This window comes from Bidens hawaiensis, unplaced genomic scaffold (genome assembly GCF_021521415.1).
Source record: "Bidens hawaiensis isolate Kalapana, Puna unplaced genomic scaffold, B.hawaiensis_p1.1 tig00003244_1, whole genome shotgun sequence".
Classification (NCBI taxonomy): domain Eukaryota; kingdom Viridiplantae; phylum Streptophyta; class Magnoliopsida; order Asterales; family Asteraceae; genus Bidens; species Bidens hawaiensis.
Genome location: NW_027491178.1, coordinates 1,295,001 through 1,317,896, shown reverse-complemented (window position 1 = coordinate 1,317,896; position 22,896 = coordinate 1,295,001). Strand labels below are relative to the sequence as shown.

Below are 22,896 nucleotides of genomic sequence, written 5' to 3'. Positions count from 1 at the left end.
TTACATCTTATCACAGTTGTAGCACGTTACATACTTCCTTCTATTTTCCCATTCTTCAGGGTTATTTAACCGGTATTCACCCCGTTCAACATTCTTACGTTCACTATTCCATCTTGGATTCCCTCTTCCTCGTCCGTTGTATCTTCCACGGCCTCTACCATGTCCTCGGTAGTTTTCAACTTTCTTTTCGTTTTGGGTGAACAAGAGCTGACTTTGGGATGAACTTCCATTCACATTCTTGAATTTGTTTCTTTCTTCATATGCCTTCAAACGTCCAACCACATCTACAAACGCCATTGTTTCAATGTCTGCGAGTAGCTCCATCGAAGAAACAACAGGTAAATATTTATCCGGCATAGAGTTCAAGAACTTTCTTACCAAAACCTCTTCTTCAAGTACCGCTCCCAAGCTCTTGTACTTTGATTGTACTCCACCCAACTTCGCTGCATAATCATAAATACATTCTGTCTCCCCCATCTTCATTGCATCTAACTCAGTTCTTAGCATTTGAACACGAGCTTTTTGAGTTCTTTCAGCACCAAGATAACGAACTCTTAACGCTTCCCAAACATCTTTCGGTTCCAAATACTTGGCCATCTGAAGCATCACATCTTTAGGTAGGGTTTGAAAGATAACACCCAAGGCCATAAACTTCTTTCTTTATTCAATTCCTGCACCCTTTTCTTTATCAATCGCATCGTTCAAACCATTCGCACCCAATATAATTTTCACCATAACCGACCACGACACATAGTTGGTCGAAGTTAACTTCGGTGCTTGCAAAACAAAACCACCAATCGATTCTTTCATTGTTCCCGAACTCCCTACTTCTTTATCACCGAACATGATTCAATAATCAAACTACTTTTTGAATTTTAAAATCCCAAACAATTTCTCACAAATTATTCACTCCCAACAAAGCCAAAAACAACAAAAAGGAAAAACTCCTCAATTTGTAGAAACGAGAAGCTACCTACTTAACTTATAATTATCCAAAATAATTATTAACCTTTTATTTGCATCCACCCAGAAGAAACTTAAAGCAAAAGGAATTGACCTTATTTGTGGTGGCGGCGGCTAATATTATCAACACAATAATTGTGTTATAATTACTACACAAATTACAACTTCTCAGACTTCTCGAACACGTCTCCAAAAGTGTTTTCTTTGATCTGGCGTGGACCAAAACAACAAAACCCAACCAACTTCTGAATGGTAATCGAACCTCCTTTGAGACTCGTCTTCTGTGTAACGAACCGTGTCTTCAACAAGCCAAAGCTTTGATACCAATTGTTGGCCCAGACGTATCAAACAATTATATCAAACTAACTTATCAAACAAACGAACACGATATATTGGGGTGACAACCCTCGACTCTTTTCATATAATCAAACGAACATAACAAACGAACTTCACGAACTTATCAAACGTACATGGAGATGAGACTCCTTGACTCTTTCTTGTCTCTCTCTCAACTCTCACTAATAAAACTAATAAACTAGACCCTATTTATAGACCTACTAATTTTCCTCTCCAAGACAATTACTTAACTTCCTCTCCAAGCCAAGATGTTTCCTAAACCTACTACAATTCAATTAACTAAATTATGGCTTAACAAAATAAACCTTTAACTTTACTAATAATTCAAGATTAATTCTTCACAAATTGTGGAACATAAACCGGATCCAAACTTTTACTAACAGTTCGGTTTGGTTACGACTTACGGTTTTCGATAGTTAAAAACCGTTACTAATGTTTTAGCTCATATTTTGACCTAAAACCTTTAAAACCGAACCATGAACAAACCTACTTTTAAATGGTATAATATGAATTTTATTTCTATTAAAGAAAATTGAATAAGTTGAGTAAATATATTATTGCGATACTAACTAATTTAGAACAAAATTTGTAATTTCAAAAAATAATAAAAAAAAAAGTTTAATAAATAGTTCATTAAATGAATTCAATATAATAATCTATGTTCACCTGTACCTCTTTTAACACCTGAATAATTAAAAAATAAATTCTTAATGAATAAAAAAATACTTTATGTATTTCGTTTAAAATAAATATAAAATCATGTATAATTATCGAAATCCATTCTGAATCATTATCCAAATCCACCCACATGTCTGTCTATTTTTCCTGAGATACTAACAGATTGACAATTAGTGATTTATCGGTTTAAATATTTTTCCGTCAAACCAAAACTAAAATGAACCAAAATAATCAGTAAAACCAACCAAAAACCGAGCTTCAAAATTTTAACAAGATAATTGTTTATGCTCTCCGATTTTAACTTTTAACAACATGGTTTCTCATATGGTATTAAGACACTATGGTCTTTTTCATTTTCCTTCCCAGTAAATTTTGCATAAAGTACAACAAAAATGCCACGCTGTCAAAAAGAATGCTTACATGGCGAAAGTGGGGCCCACACAATCCAGGATTACCCAAAAATGCAGTGACAGGAATATTAATATTATGTTTAGGAATTTCCCCAATCAATCTATTATTAGACACATCAAACTCTTTCAATGTCTTCAAATTCAACACCCCCTTTGGTATCTTGCCCATCAAATCATTACTAGCAATCAAGATCCTCAACAATTCATCACCACTACTCAAACTTTCCGGTATGATCCCGCCTATCGGATTATGCGATAACACCAAAGACACAATCGAATCCATCGCAGCCTCTTCGGCAATATCTATAGGCCCCGATAGCGAGTTATACGACACGTCAATCGAGTTGAAATGACCAAGTGGCCCCTCTACATTTTTCTTGAAAATAATGTTTATATCACCCGAAACATTATTCGAATGTAGATCAAGATCCATTAGCAATGATAGGTTCTTGAACTCGGGTGGGATCGGGCCCACGAACCGGTTATTCGATAAGTTTAAAAACGATAGATTCGTCATGTTCCCAATCCAATTTGGTAACTCACCCGTCATCGAATTGCTCGATAAATCCAACTCCGATACCGATGACGACGCAAGGAATAACGGAAGTGGGCCCCGGATTCCGGTTCCCGCCATCTTTAACCGGAAAAGGTTCAATTTTGAGAACCAATTTGGTAATGTGATCATGTTTAAAGGATTAAATGACAAATCAAGTGTTTGTAAGTTTTGTAATTTAGCGAGATTCGACGGAAGCTTGCGGAAAGTCGGTTTCTTGATAAATCAAGTGTTTGAAGATTGTTTAAATTAGCAAAACTTGAAGGGATACTTCCGGTGAATCTATTGCCGGAGAAGTATAAATCGGTGACAGTAATCAAATACCCAATAGTATCCGGAAGTTTTCCGGTGAGCATATTGTTTTCAAATATCAACCGTTGGATCTTCGTAAGGTTTCCGATCGACGGCGGAATGCTGCCGGTTAACTTATTCTCCGATAACCGAATAAATTGAATAGAACCCATGCCGGAAATTGACGACGGAATGTTTCCGGAGAGTTGGTTTTGGTTAAGGTACAAAATCTGCAACTCCAGAAACGATCCCAAAGATTCCGGTATAGCTCCGGCGAACTGGTTTTCCGACAAGTCAAGAAATTTAATATTTTTTAACTTCCCAATAGTTTCCGGTATCCTTCCGGTCAAATTATTCTCATGAAAATCAAGTTTTGTTACCAAACCCATCTCCCCAATGGTCGCCGGAAAACTGATTCCCGGAGAAACCAATCTCCGTTAACGATTTAAAAGATGTAAAAATCTCCGGCGGGATTTGGCCGCTAATCCGATTATTATTAATATAAAGCTTTTCGAGATTGAATAGTAATCTGAACGTGGCCGGAAGTTCGCCGGAGAGTTTATTGGAGTCAAGAAACAAGTGGGTGAGACGTGAAAGTTGACCGAACTCCGGTGGGATCCGACCCGATAAGTCTTTAAGGTTGCTAAGATCAAGAAGCTGTAGAAAAGTGAGGTTAGAGAGAGATGGAGAGAGGGTACCGGAGAGTGACGTGTCGAGGATGAAATCGTCGCCGGAGATGAGGCCGGAGCGGGTGAGGTTGACGACTCTGCCGGCGGAGTTGTAGGTAACGCCGGCCCATGATTTGCAGCAGTCGGTTTGAGGTGTCCATGACTGTAAGAGGTTTGATGGGTCGAAGGTGATTTGGTGTTTGAAGTCGAGTAGTGCTTGGTGGTCGATATGATGGCAAGACTGTGATGGTAGTATGAGAGAGATGAAGATGAGAGAGAGAGAGTGTGAATTTGGATCTCCATGGAATGTATGTTTGATTCAAGTGGAGAAGAACATGGGAGGAGTATGAGTGGGTATGCTACTTTTAGTAACAAATGCTTTGACTTTTGAATATTATATAAATGGTAATCGATAGAATTTCAAAAAACTTTTATATAAATACCATTATATTCATTTCAAGTGTGTTAAGGTTAGTGTTGTTCAATTGCTCGCCGCTCGTTTAAAAATTGCTTGAAAAATGCTCGTTCGATTTCAGTTTGGTTTCGAAGTGAGCCGTTCGGCTCGGTTTGGTTTAAAAACAATCCAAGCACAAGCAAAGCTTTGCTCGGTTCGTTTTGCTCGAATTATTTTTTATTTATTAGTTTTATATATAAAATTTATGTATGTATGTGTGTGTGTGTGTGTATAAGTATACTATTTTTTTAAAGTTTTTAAAATTTCTCTCTTTTGTGTTGTATTCTAAGTTCAAATTTAGACTATAGCCGCTCGTTTTATAAATGTTTTGTTGTTAACTCTGAGTTTTATACATTTTAAAGGTTGAATTTTAGAAAATTTAGAATTGAAATTATTGAATGAATGATATTTTGAAGTTTTACAAATTTAAAGGAAACTTTGTACGAAATCAAGCAAAACCAAGCCACTCGGTTTCGAACCAAACCAAGTTCAAGCATAAAGATATCGCTCGTTTCTTTAAATTCAATCCGCTCGGTTCGGCTCGCTTTCAAACCAAACCAAACTAAGTATGAGCATGTCCGCGTTCGGTTCGGTTCGTGAACAGCACTAGTTGAGGTCATTGTAACTCTATATGGTAAAGGGCGAAATGGTAATTTGGAGGTTGGACAAAGCCAAGGTGAAGTTGGATTGAATGATAAAGGAATTTGTTTGTTAAAAGAAGATTCACAAGAAATATGGAAAAAATAGGCACACGTTTGCCTATCTTGACCTCCAAAATTCATCCCTACTAATCTACTATCATAAACGTTAAAGCTATGACTTGATGCCATTTGCATCATGTATGAGCCGTTGGCCTGAGATGCCATTTGCTAAAACTGTTAATATGTATTTGGTAACCTGCCTGATAATGAAGGATTCCAATAAGTAAGAATCGATTTTTTAAAAAAAAAACTTTTTCATGCAGTACTACTGGGGATGCGCTTTCACTATGTAATCTATACTCAAGAAATTGAAGTTAAGATAAACATTTAGCACATACATGATACTCTATGCTTTTACCAAATTTGGCTCATATCTAACTAAAGTTCAAAATCTTTTTTAGCTTGATATTAAGGAAAGGATGATAGAAGTGCTATGATCTACATGCATAACAGAGTAAAAACTGGTCAAATCAATAAGAGCACAAACCTTGACATGAGTTCACTTAAGCGAAAGAAAACAATTGAACAATTAATCGGTCAAGCAAACAAATCATTTACCTGACCACAAAACATCAAATTTCAACCGAGCATGTTCTCCTTTCTCAAATATTTATTATGTTTCAACCATATTCTAAAATACCATTGAATCCAAAAAAAAATTAGTCTAGTTTTAAGTTATCACCCACGAAATGCAATAGACGATGGACTGAAATGAAAAACATGTTGAATTGGATCATTATCATCCTATTATCTTGTTTTGTTAACACATGAGAATGAATTGAATTATTACTTTTTATTATTTGGTATGCAGGAAAATTCGAAAAAGAAAAGATACACATGACAAATATCTCTGCCTCAAAATAGAAAAATTTACCAAGGTAAAAGAAATGACAACGGCGGCGACGATGTCAGAGGCCGTGACAGTGGCGATGGTGATAATAGTGGTGATCAAGTGATAGTGGCGGTGGTCATGTGGTGGTGTCAAGATTCAAGAAAGTAGAGTGAAAAAAGCAATGGAATAAAAAAAAGAGGCATTAGTGTACGAATAAATAGTTTTGACATGTTTAGATTAAATTAAATTTCTTATATAATAGGTAATTACATTTTATTGACCAACCATACATTCTTTTTTTCTTTCTAACAAAAGTCAATTTCATTCTAGATGTCATTCTTGAATACTAAACACTGAATTAATGTATTTGGTTCACAAAATTTGCTGGAATTTGAATCTAAATTTCATTTTTAATGTGCATATTTACCAAATTAAATGGATTGGAATTATTTATTAATTATTTCATTTAAAAGAATTCAACATTTTTTCAAAATGCAGAGGTAATTCAACTAAAGTTGGTGTAGTCTCTGATCAGTCACCGCTCACTGCCCATCCCGACCACATCTGCCACCTCGCCACCGGCCAAATTTACAAACCAGACGCTCACAGACGTCCTGCTAATTTACTTACGTATGTGATGCACGTCTTTCGATCGTTTGTTAATACAACTATGAACTATTACATCCTAATTTGTTTCAACAGATTGCTTAATCCGAACACTCAAATCCAGTTATCTGCAGTTTCAAAACACAATCCCAAACACCCTCTTTTTATCTTTATAAAAAACAATCAATCCCCAAATATTAAATTACAACACATGCCCACATTCACCTAGATTCATCTGAAAGAAATTGTACAATTTTAAGAAATAAATCCAACACACGATTTGACACTTTTTTATTCATGTAGAAAGCAAGAACAAATCAAAGATTGACTAAAAAGTTTGTATTAATCTTCTATCTAGAATTATCATTCTTTTTACCTAATAATCTTTGATGTTTAACTTTAACAGAAAACAAAAAAGCCAACACAACGGAGTTAAATCTCTCACTTTGTTCTGTTGTCAGCAGCTTCAGCTAACTTTTGCCAAGTCAGCACGCGTTGCTTGTCTGCCTCGCTGGCATGGGCTCGGTTCTCAGCATATTGCTTCTGGCACTCTTCAAACAACTTTGCATCCATTTCTTGAAACATTTTACGGACGTTAACTGTCAACCCGTGCACTGCTGGATTCCAGTGAGATTGAATGTTGTTCTCGAGTGCTTCGAAGACTAATGGTAAAATAATATTGCGGTTTTGAGCGATTAAGCTTACAATGTGCTCGTTGTTCCATAAGAATAGAGCTCGATCTGCTGTCTGAAAAAAGAATTTTATAAAGTAAATACATTATAAATGCAATTAAAACGAAACCCGAGTGGTAATAATGACGATGGTTAGTTATATCACTTTACATGCTCAAAATCGAACGCTCAACGAACTGTTCGTGAACCATTCGGCCAGAAGGTTTGTTTATATTTCTTTATTTAACTAACGAACGAACATGAACAATAATATGTCTTCATTGAGATAAACAAATGAGCATGAACACATGCCTTGTTCACTCATTTAAGTTTGTTCGTTGTTCATTTAAAATTGTTGGCCCATTACAACTTGGTATTATTATAAAAACTTTTTAAGCCTAAAACATTGTTCTTCAAGTTACTTTTAACTAATGTTATCTCAGTTTTGTTCGTTCATCTATGTTTAGTTACGTGTATACGTTTACGCACGTGAACCATTTGTTTATACTGTTTATGAACACACATAAACGAACACAAACATGTCCATTTTCTTAACAAATGAACACTAACAAGAAAACCCCGTTCATGCTCGATCGTTTGTTCGGTTAAAGTTAGACGAATGAACACGGACATGCTCCATAGTCCATTCGTGTTTGTTCTGTTCGTTTATAAGCCTTTATCCATGACAATTACGATGTTTCCTTTGTTGGCAAATTGGAAGCCAAAGTTACTGTTTTTACATAAGATCCCCTTATTTAGACACTATTTAACAATACTTTAGAATTAACACACAAGCACAAAGAATCATTAAAGAACAAAGAAACATATACACCTAAAGTATCAATATTTATTAAAGCGTGACATCAACGATATAGAAACCGTTGATGTTTGATTAAAACAGAATTAATTACCAATTTAACATAAATGTTAACATCAATCGGTTGCCACCAGCATGACGTAAACATGAGCACTCAAAACTAACACTAGCGTGAATCATTGACAGTTAAAAAATATCGATTACAAATCATTCATTAAAATCGAGATTTGCAATATATGTATTGAAGTTAAATTAACCACACTCTATAAACAGAATCGTCAAAGAAGAGCTGAGAAAAAAGACGATGAAGAGCAGCAAGGGACTCGTATGACATGTAATGTATGCCATACTGTTGACCAATCAATCTTTTTATCTTTGTATTACTTTTAAAAGATATTATTAACTAACTAATTGATTAACTAAGACTTGATTTTAAAAAGACAAGAGAGTCCAACAAACAAATCTTGTTTGTAACTTGTATTATTTGTTATTGTTTCCTTTTAAACTTCATACAGATATTATTCACGCCAAAATACTTCACGCGGTAAAGGCAACCTCCTAACAATCGACACCATGCAACATGTGGCACCAAAAAAAGATAAGTTCCTATCTAATCTAACAATCCTAGTACACTATAAATGTCATATGACGTGTGCATATCAACCGTGCCTCACAGTTTCTTAAAATAATAAAAACACTCCAAAACATGTAGATGACAATAAACAACCGTTCAGCTAACACTTTAATGAAAAAAAGATAATGAAATTTCTCAAACCTGAAAATGAGGGCTGTTAAGACACCGAGCTATTTGTCTAAAAAGAGGAACCATGCACCGCTGAAACTCGGTGGCCTGTGTAGCTTCCAATATTTCTTCAAGTTCCCCAAGAAAAAGAGTTTCCTTTTGACAATTAGTAATCGGCCAATACTTAAGCAATCCCGTTATAACCGTATCCGCCAACTTATTATCTTTTTCAACAAACTGAATAATACAATAAGAAAGCTGCTGATGATACACACCAACCGATTTCGGCTTGTGAAGCGGTATAAGTGCCCTAACAAGAAACAACTTATGTTCCTCTTTCATTGGCAATGCAAAACCGTTAATTATACTTCCAAGTATTTCCAACAACTCACCGATACCATTATGCCTTTGTGTTTCATAAATAAACGTATAAAATATATTATTAATTGCTTTCCTAATAAACGGACGGTGCACCATAAACTTCCCATATATTCTATGCAAAATAGTTTTCAAATACTCTCGCTCACGTTGATCCTCAGAATCAAACATGTCTAACAACTTTAAAACAAACGAATGGTTTATAAACCGTTTCGCAACCTTCGCATCGGTATCCGATGACACGACATACCTCAACAAAAGCTCATAAACAAGCTGCAAATGCGACCACGATGGATCAAGATACGGTTCTTCTTCATCCGCTTCAATATTCTCCGACCCTGTGTGTTCATGAGAGCTCGGCGGTAAACACCTAAACACATTTACCGAAATCATCTTAACCATTTCCTCTTGATTACTCTCGGCAATCATCCCCGATACCGACTGAACATAATCCACAAGCTCAACGAGATTCAACCTCTTAATCTCCTTTTCCCTAACCGACTTCAACGTATCTGTGAAGTCAAACTGAACACAGCAAACCTGACACTTTCTCAAGAACAAATGCTGTCGTTCCGACACCGGAACGTCTCGAAACATCGGTAAAGCTTCAACCGTGGTCGCAGCTCCACCGGACTGCGGTAGGCCTAAATTATTAGGGATAGAAGCAGCAGTGCCACCACGAGACGACTGATTAGGAGTAACATTGGAAGCAACGGATTCAGAGGTTCCGTAACCATCGGTATCGGACTTGGATGCCTTCCGATGGCCACGTTTCATTAATTTGTTCAACATATTCCAGATTTGTCAATCGAGGGAAGTTACTAACCCTAATATGTATACTATCATCCGATCAACATAATAACTTATGTTGCTAATATCAAAACCCTAAGTTTAAAGTTATGCTAGCAATTAAAAGCGAACATAAAGTGAAATCGGTGTGTCGTACCAGTATGAAGTGGTTTAAAGTTGGAGATGAGTGACGGTGGATTGAGAGTGGAGTGCATCCGGCGGCCGGCGGTGGTGTGATGTGTATGATCCGGTGGCCGGCGGTGGTGATGAGAAGAGATGAGAGAGAAGATAGAGTGAGTGGGTGAGTGAGTGAAAGCAAATCTGATAGGAAGAGGAGTGCAGTTAAAATTGGGGAAGATTAATTGCAACTTGAGACTTGCCAAATAGATATTTTTTTTTTATTTTTTCTATACGGATAATTTGGATAACTAACACTTTTAGAAGGAAATACATAGGGGTAATGAAACCCGAACTCGATAGTAAAATTCAAAACCTGATATAAATGGAACAGGTAATACCCGATTATTAATGTTTGGGACGGGTTTGGGATTAGTTTTAATATTTTTCGTGGGTTTGGAACGGGTTTGAGATTTCTAATATACCCGACGATTACCCGATAACATAAACCCATTTACCCGATTATATACCTGATGGTGAGCAATTTAACCGTCATAACCGTTAACCGAACCATAACCGTCATAACCGAACCAACTTTAACCGATAACCGTCATAACCGGTGGGTCGGTTTTAATAAATTTTTGAAAACCGCCAAATGCGGGTCGGTTTTGGTTAAAGATACTTCCAAACCCGCCATAACCAAACTGACCCATTTATTTAACCAACAATATGTTTGAGATTTATTTTCAACAAACATATTGTCGGATTATACCATTTTGATGTGTTCGGTTCAACTTTGTTATCAAATTAACTTAAATTTCAATGTTAGATTATATAATGTTTATTTTTTTAATATTTGATATTGATATTATGGATTATATGTTTTGTTGAATTATGTCAAGCCATTTTTTCTAATATTTGATATCAAACTTTTAGGCCCAACTATATTGTTTTGGTTACGGTTAACTGACCCATAACCAACTCGCTTTAACCTTCAAAACCGATTAACCGAAACCGCCATAACGGATCGGTTATGATTATGGGTTTGACTCAAAATGCCCCAAACCGATCCATGCACACCCCTACCTGATGTACCCAACATAGCTTATTATATTATATTATATATATATATATACTGTATTCCAAATATATTTTTTGTCTTTATGTTAATTATTTGAGATATTTTATCTTTATGGTAACCATCTTTGTAATCGATTAGTTATATTTTGTCAAAACCCGGCGGCCGGGTATACCCGACAGGTATTTTATCAAAACCTGATATGAAACTCGAAACCCGATGGGAAAACCTGAAATCCGACGGGTAATTACCCGATTAAAACCTGACGGGTTTGAGATGGACATTAATAACCGGGTATGGGTTTGGGAATACCTAAACCCGACCCAAACCAGACCCATTGACATCCCTAAATACATCATAGAGAAGAAAATTTTCTATGCAAAACTTAGAACACTATATTTTATCACGTATGAGACTTGAATCAAATACCTAAATTAAATAAATCTAACAAATAACTATTTTTTTATTATTAATAAGTATTAACGAATATTTCGAAATGTCATATTAATTGAGAGAGATCACATTTTTAAAGCTATAGATATTAGTTTTCAGAAATGTTCATTATAAACACGTCTTTGATGATATGTCTGGTCTCAACGCGTAATTCACGACATGTTTAGCCTCAACGTGTCTTTCACGACATATTCGGCCACCAAACGCGTATTTCATAACCTGTTAGCCTCTAACGCTTCTTTCACGATGTGTTTGACCTCTTAATTATATAATTGTTTCTTTTTTCTTTTGTTTTTTTAAATATTACATTATTGTAGTTAATTTTACTTATGTTTGTATTTGTCTAACAATGGTAATTTCACTTATTTATTAAAGGGTAAAATAATAATTTAATCAGAGACTGAGATTGGTAGGACGAACGACCATGAGGAGACAACATGCACATTTTGAGAATTAGGGCGGCAACGTGCTTCCGCTCATAAACTTAGTGGTCGCAAATAATATTTCTCTTTTCTATAATAAAATTCTATTATTAAAATAAAATAATAATAATAATAATAATAATAATAATAATAATAATATTATTGATACGATATAGGGGAAAGGGTAAAGTTTCATCCGCCATAGCTATTGAACATGGAGAATAATACAGTAACAGCAACAGCAACAGCAACAAACAGCCAAAAGGAGGAAATGAATGGCAAAGATAACCTGATAACTGCATCCAACGATGAGAATCTGACAGACATCTTTCATCAAATCAGAACTTCCAAATCCCCTGTATGTATGACTGACTCTTCACTACTTTTTAATCTATTTGCCTCGTCATATATCTTATTAATTATTTGCTTTCGTTAATTATTATTATTATTATTATCTATGATTGCAGGCGGTCATCAAATTCGGTGCATCTTGGTATGTGACAGTTTTAAGTTTTAAATTTATTCTATTGTGAAACCAAAGTTGTAGACAAGGTGTTTGATGAAATGCCCAAGTGAATTGTTTCATTTAAGCCCCTTTATTTAACAAATTTTAAACACATCAAGGAATGCAAAATTATGTTATTGTTGCTTTAAGATCAGCATTTTAATGTAGTACCTGATCATGTAAATTTTTTTACAAATATAATTTGTTACCGTAAGCTTCGTATTAGGGTTTTTATTAAGCAATCATATGGTAGATTCAAGAATTTTGGTCACGGGTAGGGGTGTACACAAGCTGAGCTGAATATGAGCTCAGCTAGGCTCAAGCTCAGCTCATTTAACTTACAAGAGCTCGAGCTCTGCTAGTGAATAGTTTTTCAAACAAGCTTAGTTTTAGGCACAGGAGCCAGCTTGAGCTCGATACGTGATGCTCGGGCCCAAACTTGTTTATTAAGGCTTGTGAGCCAGCTTGGTCTCGTTTAGGCTCGGGAGCCAGCTTGAGCTTGATAAGTGACAGATCGGGCCCGGACTTGTTTATTAAACTAAAACATTTTTAGGTTATTGCTCGTTTAAGCCCGACTCGATTTGAGCTTTTAGCTATCCGATCTTGAGTAGCTCACAATAAGCTTAGCTCAGTTACACCCCTAGGCCCTAGTTATGGAAAGCTAAAAATTGTTAGCAATAAACCGTAAACATTAAAAACAACAATTACGGGTCCAAACAGGTCGTGCCAAACAAATATCATAACAAGTTCGTGAAAGTGAGAAAAGAGCATGTTTGTTTATATATTTGGAGACCGTCTTTTTGTGCTTTAACTAATATTCAATCTTTTTGTTGTTTACAGGTGTCGTGGTTGTGTAGACGTCCTCCCTGCATTCAAACAGTTTAGCAGCAAGTTCCCAAAACTTACATTTGTGTATGCAGATATCGACGAATGCCCCGAAACAACCCAACATATTCGTTACACGCCTACTTTTCACTTCTATAGAGACGGTGAACGTGTTGATGCCATGTATGGTACCGGTGAAGAAAGGTTACACGACCGTTTATGGTTACACTCCTAACTAAAGTATCCCAAATTAATTGTTGCAATGTAAGTCACTTTTATTTATGTAATCTTTATAACTATATTTGCTATGAGTGAGATTATAGTGGACCTGTGTAAGTTTGTTTGTTTCATACTCGTAACTATTTTAAATCAAATGGAATTATTTTATAGATATGGGCTTTTGATATAATAGAAAAAACATACAACATTTCCAGCAAAACACAAACACAAAGATTTGACAAGTTCAGATCAAGCGGCAAAAGTGTGACCTCACTCAAGCTTTAGGTTTAAGAATCTTCGGAGTCTCCCAGGTGAAGTCAGGATCATCACGACCAAAATGACCATAAGCAGCAGTCTTCTGATACCTATAATTGCCACCCCTCTTCAGGTCGAGATTAATCGCCATCATCCCAGGCCTAAAGTCGAAATTTTCCTTAATCAGAACAAGGATATCCTTATCCGGAATCGTCCCAGTCTTGTACGTCTCAACAAACACCGACAACGGTTCTGCCACACCAATCGCATAAGAAACCTGAACAATGCACCTACGAGCAAGACCCGAAGCCACCACACTCTTAGCTGCTTGTCTAACAATATAAGCCCCACTCCTATCGACCTTTGTTGGGTCCTTTCCGGAAAACGCACCGCCTCCGTGTGCCCCCCATCCACCATAAGTGTCAATAATAATCTTCCTCTCGGTTAGGCCCGCGTCTCCATGGGGGCCACCAATAACAAACCGCCCAGACGGGTTTAAGTGAAAGATAGTCTTATCATCAAGATACTTAGCTGGAATCACAGGCTTAATCACATGCTCTTTAAGATCAGCTGCGATTTGCTCGTTAGTCACGGTCTCGTCATGTTGTGTCGAGATCAAAACCGTGTGGACCCGAATTGGGACCATCGCACCGTTATCATTGTAATACTCGACCGTGACTTGGGTCTTGCCGTCGGGCCTGAGCCATGGGCAAGTCTTGTTTCTTCTAACCTCGGTTAGTTTAGCCCCGAGCTTGGTCGCTAGCACGTGTGTTAAAGGCATAAGTTCAGGGGTTTCGTCTGTTGCATAACCAAACATGTGACCTTGGTCACCTGCACCGATTTCTTCAGGCTTCTTGCTGAGGTGGCCGTGGACACCCTGAGCAATATCAGGGCTTTGTTGCTCGATGTTTACCAGAACATTGCAGTGGTCAGCATCAAGCCCGACTTCAGGGGATGTGAACCCAATGTTTCTGCAAGTTGTACGGACAATCTTTTCATAGTCTACATTAGCCTTTGTGGTGATCTCACCAAAGACCATGACCATGTTGGTCTTGGTGCACGTTTCGCATGCTACTTTGCTTTCGGGGTCTTGTTCTAGACACGCATCAAGAATGGCGTCCGAGACTTGATCACAGAGTTTGTCTGGGTGACCTTCGTTGACTGACTCGGATGTGTATAGGAAAGTTTCCATCTCTGTGACAAATAGATTCAAGAAACAAAAATATTAATAACTATAGGAATCAGATAAATTAGAAGGTGGTTTAAGATTCAGCTGAGTCAGGGCCGGCTCCGAGAAGACGAAATTTTTTTTGGACCAAAGGCGAAATTCTTTTTAGGCCTTAAGTAAAAGAAACATTTTGTTGGGTTTAAACAATTTATTTTTAAATGGGCTTACCTGATTATGATTTGAGTTGTGTATAAAACTTTTGTAAAAAAATAAGCTTATAATTGTCTCGAATAAGATTAGAACCCACAACCTTTTGGTTAGATGTTATGCCCCTTTATCACTACACTAAGCTAGTGGTTACATAATTTTGTTGAAACATTGATTATACAAATTTTTTTTTGATAAAAATACATATAAATTTTTTTGAAAAAAAAATTTCGGGCTTAGTGGGGTGTCGGGCCTGTGGCCGTCGACTACCCTGCCATGCCTCAAAGACGGCCCTGCAAAAAACGATGTATGAAACATAAATAAACATTAAATTTGTTATTATTATTATTTTTGGTTATCATTAATTTCTTTATGTATATGAATTACATATATAAATAAATATATATTTAAATTATTTATGACGTCACCCTGCTCAAACACCGGCCCGACCTTTGACCTAGTAAGGCTTCCGGGTCGACGCCCGGCCCGGGTCTGAAAACATTGGTTTTCGCTAGCGTTAGAGTTGTTTGATAAAAACTCTTCAGTTAAACAGGTCGTGTTTATATAAATTGTGGATACGCAACTCATGTTCAAGTGATCAGCTTTTTAAATAGACGACCGGTACTATTTTTTTTGACATGTTCAAGATTGTGTAAAGTATTTGATTATTGCATAACGCTACAACTTATTTGGTGTGACTTCGAACTTTCGAAGTCTTTTCGAAGGCATTACTATCATATGTCCATTGTTTCACATTTTTCAAATTCGGGGTGGCTCAACAATACAAATAACTTAAGTAATCGCTTTAGGTCCCCAAATTTTATGGGCCCTTAAATTTAAAAAAAAAACATGTTTTGATGCTCTATAAAATAACATTTTGAAAAACATATATGTAGAATATTTATTTGAAGGCCTCAATTCAGAGTTCGTTTTAGGCCCTAAAATATGTTGAGCTGCCTCTATTCTAAAAGTCAATTTGATGTTCTACATCTTTTGAAAACAATGCATAGCATCATAAACATGTTCGTGCCCCTTTAGTTATAGACGATTATTAAAAGAAAGGCGCTTGGATTACGTTTATTACAATGTACAACAACCGCGTAGTATAAAAAATGTAGAAATTTATTAATCTAGTGACGTGATCTTTAAAAACTTCTCTTACGAATTGGTATTGGATTGATGAAAATGACTTGCTTGAGGACCTTCTTTTTTTTTTGAACGACCAACTAAGTAACGCTGGGTACTTCGTACGTAGCCCCCATTGGCTAAAGGTAGCCCGAGCCGGCCACTAGTCCGGACGGACGGAGCCCCTAGCGGTCCACCTATTGAGAGATTCACCGGATAAAACCCGACCCCCACGCCCGCCAAATGGCACGACAACGAGGGGCCGGTAAAACCGGGTGAGATCAGGACTCGAACCCTGGCAAGCCAGGGTCATCCCTCATATCTCTCATATAAATTGGTGATAGTGAGATTCGAACCCCTACCTCTCACTTGTAAAGTTAGTGTTCTACCATTGAGTCACAGCCAATTTATATGCTTGAGGACCTTCAACCTTGTGTGTGTGTGGTGGTAGACGAAATGAATTGTCAAAATAGACGACTATATAGTCGAATGTTTTGACCTTGCTAATATTCAAATTCCAAATAACGGAAAAATATGATGAAATACAAAACGTTCCCCTTATTGCTTTCATCAATGTTTTGAACCATGATCCATCTTTCCTCTATGAGGAAACACCGACCTAGACCGGACTTTGGGTGGGTGTTTCTATATGGTAAAGGATACTGAATGCCTTGAATCCGAGTAAGTGAACTAAATTTGTAAGAGCATTCTCATCCCATTCTCCATCCTTATCTCTATAATTACACTAAAAACACTACATTTCTCTCTCATGTTTAATTAAATAATATTTTTATACCTTTATCATTACAGTTTTATCTCTCCTCTACTCACTCACAACCAATCCAACAAATATTAAAAAATAAATAGGGGCAAACAATGTTCCCCAAATTTACAAAAAATCACTACATTTTTCTCTCAACACTACAATTTACACTCACAACCACTCAAAACCTTACCCTATAATTTACATACTCTCCTCACAATCTCACATAAATTTAGGGGATGAGATGTGAATGCTCTAAAACCAACAACCCCATTTTAAGGACTTTAATAATAGCATCTCCAATAAATTCCAACGCGGGACCTCAACAAACGGCCACATTAGCTTCACATCAAATTCCAAACTTCATTAAAAAACACTCATTTATAACTACACCAAACCTCCACAAATCTTATTAAAAATTATTATTGTATTATAAATATACACGTGTGTATGTAAGAAGACCTCATTCCATGGGTACTTGAATACAAACTTCACCCACAAACTTAGAGCATCACAAGGGGGTTTCCCTCTTGTCTGAATCTACATGGCAACACATATATCTAACTCCACCATTGTTGGTCACAAGTTAATGAGATCAAGTCATTGCCTTCAACCCTTTAAAAATCTTCACATGTGGGCCCATTTTGTCTCCTTCCTCACATACACATATATATATATATACACTTAATATATATAATCTTAATATTTTTTAAATGGGTTTGTTGTGGTTTGTTGTTGTGGGAAAAAAGTGGGGTTTTTGAGAAAACATTTGGAATCCGATGTGGCAATGATGTGTTTGTTTGTATGAGTTTGTTGTTGTAGATGCTTTTACTCCACGATGGTATCTTGTCTGTCACATTGAAGTCATGACTCATATAGCCCATCTATCTAAACGAGTCAAAGGAATTGGCGAGTTGTAAACATTTTGTCAGATAGTAAATAAGTTGTAATAAAATTTAACAATGGTTAGACAAATCATAAACTTCGTAATTAAAAGGGTTAAACGGGTCGTGTTGGTTGGTTGACCATATGAATATATATATATATATATAAGAAAATTATTCTGGTTCAAAGGGTTCGGCATGCCACTATGTTTAATTAGCAAGTTTAATTAGATAACCCGAACAAGACCTGTTCATTCAACATGTTAAACATGTCAACCCTAAGAACGAGTCTGCTTTAAAAGCAGGCTAGACATGACTACCCAAAAACTGTTATTTTCATGTCAGAATAGGGGAGAAACGAATCAAAAGTAGTTCCCAGAGTAAACACACAAAGTCTACCCAAGCAAGATACATCCTCTGATGATTTGTTTACTAACAGTTTTTTCACTCGGTTTCGGTCCATACCTCTGAAACCCGAATTAACCAAACCGATACACCATTTAAAATGTTAGGCGAGCTTATGGCATGGATTGCCGCAGGCACCACTATGTAAGCATTCACAATTACCCTTTTTGTTATACATGCATCTAAATAGGCGAGCTTATAACATGGCTTGTCACATGCACCACCATGTAGGCATTCGTGAATCGTGATGATGTGACATGCCACATGAACCGCCATCTCAACAAACCAAAAACCGATAACATGTCGTAGATCAATACACATTTTCTTAGATTATTAACAAAGATGTGAATATTCTTGAATCAATTTGATATTCACATGAATGATTAGATATACACTTATTAATGTTAGTGTGATATGATACAACATAAGTTTTATACAGCAATTTATGTACAAAGCATCGTCCATTATTTTAGATTGATTTACCAAAAGTTCCATTGCCAGAAAATCTTGTCGACAATTCCTCCACCGCTACGCACCGCAATCTGAAGTGTTTCAGATGCCGGAGGCACCCCCCAAAGTAGTGGCACCGCAACCGTCATCTTTAATTTTTCATTTAAACCCCCTTTACTAGCCTTCTCTGCTGCAACAACCTGACATCAATATACAAAATAATTAAATATGTTCAGAAATGTGTTCATCATAAACATGAATTACAATTATAAATGCACAAATGGGCTTAGGCCTGACACATGTCCAAAACAGGCAAAAAAAAAGCTCCAAATGGCCCGGGTAAGCCTGAAGCCCAATAATAAAGTTAACATAAACAACCAAACACAAACAAAAACCAATTGTTTGGTTTTATATTTTCGTAGAAACCAAATTTTTGATTTGGTTTTAGTTTTATATATAATTAAAAACAATGCAAAACGAATTATGAATTTTCATTTTTAATTTTGAACTTTAAGTAATTTGTAAGAATTTAATAAATAGTGTAACCCATATATTCTTAGCTTAAATGTATAATAATCAATTAGTTACAGATCAACAAATAAATTTAGGCCCAGTTTCATTAATTTGGGCCAACATTTTTCCCCAATTTCAAAGCCAGCCGAACGGTATAACCGAAAAACCAAAACCGAACCCAAATAAAAAAATCAAAGTCGAACGGTTTCTAAAAACTTAAAAACCGTGTTTTCGCCCAAAACCAACCCATGCACACCCCTATTTGAGCCTGTATAAACTTATAGACCAACCCAGCCCAGTTGTTTTGGTCAAGAACCAGGCTTGGCCTTGAGCCCATGCTTTGTGCAAAACAAGTACATAGTAAAAACCTCTCCACCATGCTCCAAAACAGTGTCCTCAACTACATCACTTAACATCTCAATGGAACGACAAAACCCAATTATGCAAAGTCTTCGGCCCGAATCAAGTCCCTGAAACCAATACCTCAAATTCATACAAAGAATAATTTAAATAATCAAAGATATTGTAGTTGGTACAATGTGAAGATTTACATTGGTAGCTGCAATATCAAAGAGTGCACCCAAACATAGGCCTTGAGCCGGATCCATATAATTGCTTTCCTTAAATTGATGTGCTCTTGGGGAACTCTTCACCTTGGATTGCTTCTTCTAAACCCAAAAACTTAGATTATCATTAAAATTGATGATAAAAAGGAAACCGTGAAGGCCTAAATTGTGATCAAAACAAGCGAACAAACAATTTGAAGACTAACGTGTCTTGAACTTTGTTCCAATAAAATTCAAACTCGACACACAAAAACAAATACATTAACCTGGTTTGGGCTTTCTTAAAAATTTTCCGTGTACAAATAATCGGTTTGTTCGAGGCTAAAGTTAAAAACCCGAAAGGCCTTAACCCGCCTAGTTTAGTTCCCTTGATACCACATATCTCCAATGCAAGATTTTCCAAGGGTGATTTAGATCATTTTGAATCAAATGTCCAAGCTTCATCCTCGGAAAATTTTGCATTGAAGACGTGGTATCAAGGGTACTAAACAAGGAGGGTTAGGACATTTCGGGTTTGTTAACTTGGGCCTTGAACAAACCTGTTATTTTGTACACGGTGATTATCGCCAAAAATCCTGAACCATGCTACCAAGTTCAAAACTACGTGATACCAGCAAACTATTTATACCTGTTTCTCAACGAATGGATAAAGCCCAATTACAATTCGATAGTAAATCAACTAATGAGAAAGTGTCCTCTTTCTGAGTTTCTGTAATCGTATTTGACACTAATTATTTGTGAGAAAGTCAAAAAGAACCCCCAAAAAAGGGAGTTTCTGGCTAGCCTGAACTGTTACTGTTACCAAATCATTATTCGTTTTGACCCGTTACTCGATTTGCCTACCCACCCAATTACGCTACCTCTACCAGCTTATGACAGAACATGCAATTAAGAGTGAACACACTTAGGTTTATGTTGGAATCTAACAGTAAATTACTACAACAAATGTACCTGGTTCCTAGGTTGTTAACTTGTTATCATTGTTAATAAGAATAGAGAGAGAGAGAGAATTAATCTTGAACATACCTGTGATGAAGAGACACGCCTAGGAACCATTAATCCTCCAATTTGAACAAGCCCATCAGCAGTGAACAATGTAATTGTTTCCTGTTGTTCCCATTCAATACCTGCAATTATATTAGGTACGTTTAAAAACCTCATGAAATAATGTTAACATAACAGGATGCTTAAAATTGACATATGCAGGGTATATATATGATTTGAACCTAACGCATGATAAGAATAAGATGTTAGGAAAAGTGTTTACTAATCATATGCAATTTGCTAAAAAATCATAATAACCTAGTCTTTGACCATGATTATCATCTGTCTAAGAACTTTCACCAACAAAAAAGCCCTAAATATCTTGATTTCAAGCTATAACTTTCTCCATATTGAACTCGCTCTAAAATATCCAAATATTCATAATTAACAGTAGTCAAAGCATTGCCTCTTAATTCAGATGTATATAACAAAGTTAAAAACAAATCGAGCACCAGAACAGAACCAATCAACACCAACGCTTCAAAAATTCACATCTGTAATCATGTTAATAAGAATCTGACCATCTATTACAAGTCTACAAGTCAAACATCATAACAATATCACAAATAATACAACAAAACTACACCTATAAATCATAAACCAGAACCAATTACACAATCACTTATCTTGCTAACATTTCTTAACCCTATAATTCATGTAAAACCAAGAAAGTATCAATGATTGAGTAATCTCTCACAAAACTTCCACCACAAAGAAAAGCCCTAAATATCTTGACACCAAACTATCACTTCCACCGTTCAACATATTTCCACTCAATTGAACTTGAATTAAACATCCAAATATCCACAATCTACAATCTATGATTAACACTCCTAATTCAGATGCATACAACAAATTCAGATCGGTATTGAACAATTGATGTTGATCAGAATAAGATCATCTACTGCAAGTTAAATATCACGAAAACTTCTCAGCTAATACAACAAATCTAGATCTGTATAATATAAAAATGAAACTAATTAGATAATTACCTATGCTACTGACATTTTTTAATCTAAAATTCATGTATCTCGATCAGTAGAATACAAAAACAAAACTAATTACACAATTACTTAAGCTACTGGCACTTATTAACCTAAAGTGCAAAAACTAACCTAATTACACAATTGATCATGCTACTGACATTATTTTATCTAAAGTCACGTATCTAGATCTGTAGAGTACAAATACGAAAATAATTACACAATTACTTAAGCTACTTACATTTTTTGAGCTAAAATTTACGTATCTCAATCTGTGGAATACAAATAAAAAACTAATTACACAATTACTTATGCTACAGAACAGATTTTAGCCTAAAATTCACGTATCCAGATCTGTAGAGTATAAAAACTAACCTAATTACGCAATTACTTAATTCGCTAACGTAAAACAACGATAAATCGTATTTGTACCGTTATCTCCATTAGCTGAGTCCCACGGATAGACTCCAAACGGATCATCGCCGAAAAAGTTACCAGAATTTGAGGATTTGACGATGAATGAAACGGAACGTGACGGCAAGTGGCGATCAGAGAATCTGTGAAGAACTGACGACGGAGATGAAGATGACGGAACGACGTCGTTGAAGCGAGAAGTAGAATGGAATGTGGAGATTGATGATACAGCAGACGAAGAAGCCATTGATTTTAGGGCAAAATGAGTTGTGAGAATAATAATATTATTAATTTGGGGGATGGAAGAAGAAATGGAGAAGAAAGAGTGTTTGTTAGGCGCCACACGTTGATGACACGTGGGATAGTTGACGTTTTATATTGGAAAATACAAAATTATCTTGCTTTTTTTTTCTCATATACAATGACCGGATGGTTGTGGTTTGGCTTGCGGCTTAGCCGGAACCCAGAAAGTTTTTTTTGAAGAGCGTAACCCTTGGTTCCATAGTCTTTCCGTGTTCTCGTGGGAACTCTCTCTTGGGGCCACTTGATACCAGTTGTGTTGTCTCAAGAGTCGAAACCCTCTTGTGTAA

The 22,896-nt window shown here is 36.2% G+C and overlaps 5 protein-coding genes and 1 pseudogene across 6 annotated transcripts; 1 reads left to right on the top strand and 5 right to left on the bottom strand.

Annotated features, from left to right (window-relative positions):
• LOC143622892 (uncharacterized) lies at positions 1-648 on the bottom strand. Its single transcript, XM_077093911.1, has one exon. The coding sequence runs from the start codon at positions 646-648 to the stop codon at positions 1-3; it is 648 nt and encodes a 215-aa protein (XP_076950026.1).
• Positions 649-2,326: 1,678 nt separating this feature from the next.
• On the bottom strand, positions 2,327-4,233 carry LOC143622806 (uncharacterized; annotated as a pseudogene).
• A 2,633-nt stretch (positions 4,234-6,866) lies between these two features.
• Positions 6,867-9,973, bottom strand: LOC143622984 (serine/threonine protein phosphatase 2A 57 kDa regulatory subunit B' beta isoform-like). Its single transcript, XM_077093991.1, has 2 exons — positions 8,777-9,973; positions 6,867-7,260 (listed from the first exon to the last, which is right to left on the bottom strand). The coding sequence occupies exons 1-2, from the start codon at positions 9,911-9,913 to the stop codon at positions 6,955-6,957; spliced, it is 1,443 nt and encodes a 480-aa protein (XP_076950106.1). The 5' UTR covers positions 9,914-9,973; the 3' UTR covers positions 6,867-6,954.
• A 2,204-nt stretch (positions 9,974-12,177) lies between these two features.
• On the top strand, positions 12,178-13,674 carry LOC143622983 (thioredoxin-like 3-3). Its single transcript, XM_077093990.1, has 3 exons — positions 12,178-12,338; positions 12,448-12,473; positions 13,326-13,674. The coding sequence occupies exons 1-3, from the start codon at positions 12,195-12,197 to the stop codon at positions 13,543-13,545; spliced, it is 390 nt and encodes a 129-aa protein (XP_076950105.1). The 5' UTR covers positions 12,178-12,194; the 3' UTR covers positions 13,546-13,674.
• A 129-nt stretch (positions 13,675-13,803) lies between these two features.
• Positions 13,804-14,996, bottom strand: LOC143622982 (S-adenosylmethionine synthase 3-like). The gene has a single exon (XM_077093989.1). It carries the CDS (start codon positions 14,974-14,976, stop codon positions 13,804-13,806), a length of 1,173 nt encoding a protein of 390 aa, XP_076950104.1. The 5' UTR covers positions 14,977-14,996.
• Positions 14,997-18,687: 3,691 nt separating this feature from the next.
• Positions 18,688-22,613, bottom strand: LOC143622980 (uncharacterized). Of its 2 annotated transcripts, none has more exons than XM_077093988.1 (5): positions 22,325-22,613; positions 20,892-20,992; positions 19,851-19,964; positions 19,668-19,769; positions 18,688-18,986 (listed from the first exon to the last, which is right to left on the bottom strand). In XM_077093988.1, exons 1-5 carry the CDS (start codon positions 22,551-22,553, stop codon positions 18,816-18,818), a joined length of 717 nt encoding a protein of 238 aa, XP_076950103.1. In that variant the 5' UTR covers positions 22,554-22,613; the 3' UTR covers positions 18,688-18,815. The 2 variants fall into 2 exon arrangements, with proteins under 2 accessions (XP_076950103.1, XP_076950102.1); XM_077093987.1 differs by having other exon boundaries at positions 19,851-19,967; positions 22,325-22,612.
• Between the last annotated feature and the right edge of the window lie 283 nt (positions 22,614-22,896).